This window comes from Alligator sinensis, unplaced genomic scaffold, assembly GCF_000455745.1.
Source record: "Alligator sinensis unplaced genomic scaffold, ASM45574v1 scaffold288_1, whole genome shotgun sequence".
Classification (NCBI taxonomy): Eukaryota; Metazoa; Chordata; order Crocodylia; family Alligatoridae; genus Alligator; species Alligator sinensis.
In genome coordinates this window covers 4,332,025-4,341,342 of record NW_005841876.1, presented here as the reverse complement: position 1 = coordinate 4,341,342, position 9,318 = coordinate 4,332,025, and the positions used below count along the sequence as shown (strand labels likewise).

The window sequence follows — 9,318 nt, the reverse complement described above, 5'->3', positions numbered from 1 at the left end:
CCCCCCGGTCAGCAGGACTGGTCGCAGGGGTGGCACATGCCCCCCCTGACTAAGGCAGCACCAGTCACCCATGGCCTCATCTGAAGTACTGTGTGCAGTTTTGGGCTCCACAATGAAAAAAAAAGCTGTGGAGACGTTAGAGAGGGTCCACAGGTGGGCAACAAAGATGATACAGGATTTGGAAAGCAAATCATATGAGGAGAGACTGAAGGAGCTAGGCATGTTCAGCTCGAGGAAAAGCTTAAGAGGGGACATGATAGCAGTCTTCAAATACTTGAAGGGCTGCCACAAAGGCAAGGGAAAGCACCTTTTCTCTATCACTGGAGAGAGAAAGACACAGACCAATGGCTTGAAGTTTCAGCAAAGTACATTTTGACTGGATAGCCAGTAAAACTTCTTCACTAGTAGAATAGTGAGGCATAGTAACAGAATGCCTGGGGAGGTTGTGTACTCTCCATCACTGAAGGTGTTCAAGAAGAGGTTGGACAGCCACTGGTCAGGGATGATCTAGGTGTAGCTATGCCTATTTTCTATCACGGGTATTTACCATGCTTCTGTGCTTTGCTGGTTATCCCTGCCTCCCAGCCCCACCCCTTTTCTGCCACATGGGTCAGGGTGTTTTTAAGTCTCCCTCAGAGGCATTGGGTGTTAGTTACAGCTAAAGCTGGGGATTTTGACTGGGGTGTGCCAATGCTCCTGCTGGGAACAAAGCCAAGAGGTTCCTGGCTAGAGGGTTTTGCCTCTCCACTCAGGGTCACACCAACAGCCATATTTGGGGTCAGAAAGCAATTTTACCTCATGGTCAAATTGGTATGGACTATAGGAGTTTTTGCTTTCCTCTGTAGCAGGGGCCATGGCCCTCTACCTGGAATCTCTTGAGCATATATTGACAACATTTCACAGAAGCAGGATGTTGGCTGCCATCATCTATGAATCTATGAATCATTCCCTGCTTTACCTGTGGCAATTTAGGGTGTTAGGTCTGTGCTGCGTCAAGGCTGATGGTAGCCTTATGTAGATAGTAGTCTTATGTAGAGTTTAGAATATGAATTGTATAGAATGGTTTGGATAGGGATGATCCTGCCTCAGGGAGGTGCTTGAACTAGATGAGGTCTTTTCCAGCCCTACTTCTCTATGAATTAAGCCACAGCTTTAAATAATATCTCCATAGGATGACCATACACCTAATTTATGCCCCATTTTCAAAAACCTCTCTGTTAGACAAGTACTCATTTGAAGAAACTTGATGGGACATCTGATTGAAGTGCCTCTCCCACAGAGTCATCAGCATGCTCCACTGTCAGCAGAGCTCAGAAACAGCTGTGTGCTGGACAGCAAGGGGAAGGAAGATTTATCCTGTTTTGAGATTCAAGAAATATGGTTTCACTACACCTCTAGGAACTGTCTAGCATTAACTTTTCCAGTGAAGATAATCTTTCCTTTGTAATCCATGCCACGTGATAGAGAACTGCTATCTCTACTTCATTAACTGCTGCAGGACCCTACTGGTCTTCCTTCATGCACTGGTAAAGAAGAGCAGACAGAAGAGTAGTCTATAAATTGTACCAGTCATTTGTCCTAACCCAAATTCCTATCTTTTTTACAAGAAGCCTTCCACAAATCAACTTTAGAGAATCTATATTAATTGTACTTCCTGTTGAATAATTGCCTATTGACCTTCCAAACTGTAGCAAAATGAATTTTATAACCTACCAACTGGGTCCCTGGGCTGCTAAGTGAAAGACAGGCAACACACAGCATTATTGCCCAGGCCCACTTACTGGGAAAGAAAAGTTTCTTTCCTAGCTCCAAAAAAGGTAACCAACTTAATTCCCCAAGAGGCCCAACTTTCATCAGGAAGGGAGGTAGTGTTTTTGGTTGGCTTTATTCATCCTGGCCCAAACAAACTTCTCCCACCTCTGATATGGGAAGGTGGGATAAATGCAACCTGGCTCTAGTTTGTCTGCAAAATAGAACAATCTCCAGGTATTTGCAATGAAGCTTCAACTGTCAGAGCTGTGTTTCCTATAATGCCAGTTTTCTATCAGCAAGGCTTACTAAACAATCCTGCATTAACAATTTCATTGTAAAACTCAAAGATGTTATAAAAGTTTTGAACATTCAGAAATTCACCCTATGGAGTGAGCTGGATTCTAGTTCTACCTTGTGCATCATCAATAGGATAGTTTACTAGTTTACAACAAGCAGTATCTGCATTAGCAGACAAGGTTGCACAGGTTTCAGGGTCTAATTTGGTACATTAGTCCTTTGCTTGGTATGTCAGTGATGGTGGAAAAATTCCAGATTGCATCTCATGTAGTGGAGAAACAGATACCCACAAACTGGCATGCTGACAACGCTTATCAGAGTAGAGCTGCATTTTGAGATGCATCCTTTTATTCCCCTCCAATCTCAAACCCACATCTCAGTTTGAGGGAAAAATCAACTTTTTGCACACCTGCTGGTTTTTTTTATTAAAACTTTGAATTATGATCTGGGGAAAAGGGGTTGTATAAAAGACCTTATTTCAGACCTAATTAGGTGTAGCGATACCAGTTCTTCACAAACATTTTAGGAAACAAAACAAAACACCCTACACTCAGAAACTATTTACAGATATGCAAGTTCCACAGGAAAATTACTACACGTCAAATAAGTGCTTATTGAAAATCCAGTATAGAACAGGCAGTTTTGGTCTTTCAATGCACAAAGGTCTAGTCCCCAGTGCTGGTGGAGAAACCTAAATATTTATCTGGTTCTATTTAATGAGCTGCTTTATATTTTGTCAAAATATTCTGTTACCAATTAAAAAATAAGTTATACATTAATTATTCTGATTAGGTGCCCTCTTGCTAGCTGGAAAAAGTGGTTATGTCAGGATGCCTCATGCATTAGATACAAAGATTAGAATAGTCTTGTTTGATCTATTCCATCAACTTTCAAATGGATTCTTAGAGTCACGTGTGATCAAACTCAATATATGCATGATCCTATTCCTTCTACAAATGAAATGGTATGATTATGAACAACTTGCATGCATGCAATTAAGTAGGCAGAGTTTTTCTTTTAGCTTATTTTTAGAAGGAGATTTTTAGACTAAACCACAGAACAAAACTTTTCCTCCATCTGACAACAAGAATTCTTTCCAAATGCATCCCCCCCTTCTTTTCAAATTGGAATTTTTTTGTCACCTTTTGATTTCTGATAGGATAGAGTAACTACGGAATGTGGCTCTTAATATTTGTATATCAGATACAATATATTTGTATATCTTTGTACATAATATTATTATTTGTATATCTCTGTACATAATAATATTTGTATATCTTAATATTTGTATATCAGATGTATAGCATTTATTATCTTGTCTTTGTCCTTGAAATGACCTTTCATCAAGTAACTAAGTATTAATATTGTATTGGTGTTTGTCATCGCTTTATCACCTCTACTGATCTGTCAAAAGCTTCTTGATATGTTAAGAGTTTGAAAAAAAAGCTGAGTGAAAATGGAATTGTCTATGTAAAGAACACAGCTTACTTTTGCATTTTTTACAGCAAACTCGTTTCCGTACATAAAAGGATTATTTTATGACAAAAATCTTTCCACAAATATAATGCAGTGCCTGATACTTCGTATAGGCACATTTCTTGTTAATATTTGTAATAGGGGATACATTTCAAATACAAACCCTAAGTGTAGAAATGGCCTTATTTTTGAGAGATTAAATATATTTCTGAAGTCACCCCAATATAATTTAAGTCCTTCATTGCTTTTCCATTAACAGAGCTTCACAGATATTATTCCCACTTGTTAACAGAAGTCTAGAAGAAACAATAAGTCATTTCTCCTTTTTCGTATATGATCCAACAACCTGTTTTCCTCTTTAAAAAGTGCTCTGTATTCCACTGTCTCCATAGCAATCACATTTTTCTAAATTTCACAGTAGCAATCTGATTTTGGCATTATACGGTTCTCGCCTTTTAACTTCTTTCCTGACCTAAATTATCAAACTTAAAAGACAGACTCCCTTGGCCAAAAATGCCCACATTGATCATTTGCCTCTGGTAGTTCTCCCCACTCCCCACTCTCAGAATGCATCTGAAAGCTGCTAAACTCAGCTGGATTCATTACCTTTTTATTCTCTGTCCTGCCTTTAATGCAATGCCCTAGTGACAACATTTCTACTTTACACTTAAAAAGTAAAGCAAATTATTTAAACTGTATATCTATAAGCTCTGTTCTCACTTTGTGATCAGTTTTACATTCTACTATTTTCCTATATTAATTTCTAGAGCAAAAAATAATCTTTCATATGAAAATGCTAGTAGAAATTCAAAGAATATTAGCAGTTTCTATAGTTCCACAACAGTACTGCTTCAAACCTACAATTTACAAAAAGACAACAGATATGGTCTTCAGCAGAGTAGTTTGCTGGATGAGTGCAAATGTGAAGTATTAAATAAATGAAAGAGTTTGAAAGGGGGCAGGGGGAGGGAAGGGAAATTACCTTTAAGACCTATGAAGAACTTATTATTAAAACATTTGGCTCCTGGCATATATCTGGAAAGGCTATATTAGCTCCAATATAGTCTTTAGAAGTGCTACTATAGTCACAAGAATTTCACATTATGCTTTAGCAGTAAAGAGCAATCTGATCATGCAGACTTTTCTTTACAAAGGGACAGTTAGGGATGGGTGTGAATGCATAGCAGGGTTGCCAACTGTCCAAAAATAACCAGACTAAAAATGCCTGTGCATAAATTGTGTAAAAATGTTGTCCCATCCATAAAAACCACAAAGCAAAAATAGCTGTACAAAAAGTCAGCTGAAGAAACAGTTGAAGCTCCAAAGTTGGAAAAAGAAGCTGGAAGCAGCATTCAACCATAAAGAGCACAGCAATGCCACCAGGTACGTGAGCAGTAGTGTAGTACCCTTAAGGGGCTCTTCTCAGGGCTTTGTGGATTCTTCCTAAATTCCCCAGCCATATGTTGCTGCTGGTAATGGTGCTACTTCTCATTTGTCTGTTACACTGCTGGGTGATAGGTAAGCAGATAGTAGTCCTTCTTTTGAAGGGCCTGTGCTGGGATGAGGATGTGGGGGGAGGAAGGAGAGGTATGTGGAGAGGGAAATAGGGTGGCAGGTAAGTTGGGCAGGGGGCAAGGAATACCAAGTTATGGGGGTAAGTAGAAGACCCGTGAGGTGGGTTGGGGCAGCACAGTATAAAACCATTGCTGCAGGTCAAGTAGAGTTGCTAACTGATAAGTCTGAAAACTTTACTAACAGTCAAACTCTTTTACTATGCTTGTCCATAGTAAAAACAGGGCTGTTGCCCATGGTCTGGCAGAAAGGTTACATTTACATTATATAAAATGTATGTCAGTAAAAGAATTTGCAGATTGTCAGTAAAAAAAAAAAAGTGTATTGGGTTGGATTTATAGTTAAAAATTGTTTCCATTCCAAGTTTCATAGTAAAAAACAAATGCAATAGGAAAAATGGTAAATTCACTTAAGTTGCAATCATTCAAATTAATAAAAAAATACCAGCAGCAGGAAATAAGAATGTAAACCTCAAGAAGACTGGGACAAAAAACAAACAAACAAAAAACCAAAACAAAGCACAAGAAGTACCAGACCCTTAATTGCACAACATGTTAATATGATATTTCAAGATCTGCAAAATGCCTGAATCCTTCAGGCGTCCTTACTTTTTGGTTTCAATGGGGTTTGGGGTTTTTTTACATTTGTTTTATAATGTTATTTGGTTTTAAAATGTCCAAATACAGAACTGAAAAGATACGCAAAAAACAGACAACATGTTAGCTTTCTTGGTATATATGTTAAATCTATACACCTTATGCAAGTAAAATATATTATTTTTAAAAAATTACCGTTAACATAAGAAAGATGAAAGCAGATATTCCCAGAATGAGGATTTCTTTATTTCCTTTGCTTTCTGCATGCAATTTGCGATAATATGGTCCTATGAGATAAGTCTTTATAACAAGACATATAAGAAAGACAGCAGCCAGGGAAAAGAGGATTTGGCCAATCAGTATAAGTATTCTCAGTATTTCCATCACAATACTAGGAAAGAGAAGAAAAAAAGTTATTTGTATGTACTTTCTTGCCTCTAAACCAATTTCTAAGTGAAAATATCTAAGATTTTAAAACAAGATGCTTGGATTAAGGGTCTACATTTCTATTTAGGCACTTAAGTGACCTGATTATCAAGTATGCTGAAAAATTCAGCAGCTTCCAACAAATTCTAGAATTTACTTCCTTGCTGGTCCAGTGATGTTTATGTTTGTTAACTTTTTAGTAAAGTGTAAGGATCACTACTTTGCTCAAGCTTATGACCCACATTTATTGAAGTATAAACATTAATGCTGGAGACCTTCAGTGTTTGGCAGGTTGGGGGGAATCTGGGGGGACAAAACCCCACCTTTTCTTCATCACTCATTTTTAAACTGAATAATGGAGGTAGACTAAGCTGCTTAAGACATGATGAGCATTCCAAGTTAATATTGTGAAACAAAAATAAAGTATGAAGGCCCCAAGCATAAAGCGAGCTTCTACAACAATTACAATGTCAATTTTGCACATGAATTTTAGTTATACTTGTACATGAATTCATTAATAAGTATACATCTCTTCATTTTAAACCAGAGCCCAGAAGGTCTCCCTTCAGAACCAAAAGTACATAAATATCTACCTCTTATAATTTATTTACCTGGAGTATGTACTGGCTCCTGCCTGTATAAGAGTTGGCATGACAGCTATAAACAAACCAAGCTGCACATCCTGCATTACCAGCATGCCAAGTAATACGCTACTGTAGTCAATATCACCTGTGCATAAGAAAAAGCATCAGATTCAGAGAACCACTCAGGACTTTAAAAAAAAAGTTTAAAGTGCATTTCTCCTTTCAAAAGTTACTTAAAAGTCTTATTAGTGACCTTTTAAAGTTACTTCAAAGTCTTATTACTAACCTATTATTACTCACAGATACATTTCAAATCATACCTGCTTTTAGCAACAAAAACAAGTTTGCTTTTCAACCCTAAGAAACATAAGAAATGCCATTTACTGGGTTCCTTTCCTTTCTCGTGTCCTTGTGTCAAGATATTAGCAGAATTCATAGTTTCACTGGAATCTGACAGGCCTCACCATGAACACTTCTGCTATGGCTTCAAACTTGTGAGTTCTGGGCTGTCAACTGTGTGCCTTGGCACTTGTGCCACCCCAGCTCCCATACAGTACTTTAAACCTATATTACAGCAGCAGCTTATTATACTATATTATAGTATTATACATACTTCTTAAAAAGTGAAATGATAGGATACTGGGCTAGATAAATCTGCCTCATGGTATTTTAGAACAGGCTGGTATTGGGGACAGTTTAGAGACAGAAGTTGGCAGAGCAGGTAAATCTAGAATCAGTGCTGGCGCTGTCAAGTTGTGTAGTAGAAATTCTGGTTCTGACTTGATCACGAAATCGTTTAGTATTGTGAAGCAAAGTAGGACTGCTGGGGATATTGCCATGGTATTTTAGAACAGGCAGAGCTAAGCAAGCTACAAAAATAAAGAGGAGAAAAAAAGATCAATCAAACACCAATGCTTAGAATCCTAGAATCGCCATCAAGCTAGTAAAAGTTATTTAACAAGAAGAATGTGAGAAGCATGGGTTGCAGGCGATATATTTTATTGGACCAATACGTTGTTGGGAGGAATACAGACATGCTTTCAGGTACCAAGTACCCTTCTTCAGGTCTCTGAGAAAAAACCTTTTATTTCCCAATTTGTTTCAAGACACTGACATCTTGAAAATTATTGTAAGCATTTAAATCGGTACCGACTTTGGGATGGTCCGTTTAAGCTGCACATACCTTCTTTGTCTCCTCGAGCACTCCCTGCAAGGAATCTAGATACCAAGGGTGTGCTTGATAATGACAAACAAGTAGAAATGAAGACGCTCTGTGTTGGTCTTATCTGCAGTAAGTGTCCCCATAACAAGCCAAACGCAATCATCAGAACTGTCATGTAGCATGGTCCTTGCAAAGATATCTTCCATACCTCAAAGAAAAAAAATGCTTATATTTGCATTGTATAATCTGAGGGCTATTGTCTCAGTGATATGATGTTACAGTGGTTTTCAGTGCAATAAGAGGCAAAGATGAGAAAGATTTGAGTCATAACACAGAATTAATGGACTATAATAATTTTACTAGAATTTATACATGCAGGACTGGGATGCTCCTTACCAGAAATATTAAATAAACTGGAGGGAGTTCAGAGAGAAAAAAAAAAAAAAAGAAAATGATTATGGGGCTAGAATGCTTGGCATAGTAATTGTCCACAAACTGAACTACAAACTCCCTACAAAAACCAAATAGCGAGAGGAATTATTTGCCATGATTCCAGAGGAATGACTAGGAGTATTAGGGGAATATTAAGAAAAAGAAAAGTAGTAATTAACTATCAGTACAAGCCTCCTTCCACAGAGATCCAGAACAAAAAAAAATTAAAAGACCCAATCTCAAAAGTCATTTAAAACTAGACTGAATTATACAATTTATTATTATGTAAATGAAAAAAAAAAGTAATGTGGGCACTTAACTTCAGTAAGTGATATTTGCCAATCACTCAAATCATGTTGGGTATCCCATTAGTACCACACTAACACATTACCAAGCATGGATCAATCCAACAATGGCAAAACATGGACTAGTATATGGACTAATAGATCTTTATCTTTAACTTCTGTTATTTGAGTGATTGGCAAGTGTCACTTATGTTAACATTAAAGTGAGATGACCATGTAATTTTCTATGTATTGATAAAACAGACTAACATGATATCACTGACTCATCTATCAAGGAAAGAATAAGGCAAGTGAAGTAGATCTTAAAAGTATACATTGAATGGTTAATATTTTTAATCATTAAAATATATTTGCAGGCTTACCTAGTTAAAGCCAGCTATAATTTTCTTTATCAGTGGTTTTCAACCTTTTTTCATTTTGTCTCAGACGGCCAGAGCCGACTCAAGGTGATTTAGAAATTGCTCGTTCATTAGGGCGGGCTGGTGAATGGAGAGGCAGACAAGGTTTAATGGTTGCAAAAACGTTTACTTACGCTGCTTGTAGTTGCGACACAGATGGTCCGGTCGTCTGAACAACTATGTGAGTTGTTCCAGCTGGCGAGGCCCAAGCCAGTTAATCCGTCCGCAAATCATGCCGGAGGGAAAAGGGTACGTCTGGGATTGCGCTCGGCGACGGGAAGAAGGATCGATAGGTGATCAGTCTATCGATCAGCTAGC

At 37.8% G+C, this 9,318-nt stretch overlaps 1 protein-coding gene across 11 annotated transcripts in view; it reads right to left on the bottom strand.

Annotated features, from left to right (window-relative positions):
- TMCO3 (transmembrane and coiled-coil domains 3) overlaps positions 1–9,318 on the bottom strand; it is a 70,034-nt gene that overhangs the window by 23,011 nt on the left and 37,705 nt on the right. For all 11 annotated transcript variants that reach the window (XR_003092502.1, XM_025196117.1, XM_006017253.3 and 8 more), the window contains 3 exons: positions 7,887–8,073; positions 6,731–6,848; positions 5,889–6,084 (listed from right to left, as the gene is read on the bottom strand). Coding sequence is in view for 10 of the 11 variants with exons in the window: in XM_025196117.1 (XP_025051902.1) it covers positions 5,889–6,084; positions 6,731–6,848; positions 7,887–8,073 (501 nt within the window). In the remaining variant the exon portion in view is untranslated. The remainder of the gene's footprint in view (positions 1–5,888; positions 6,085–6,730; positions 6,849–7,886; positions 8,074–9,318) is intronic.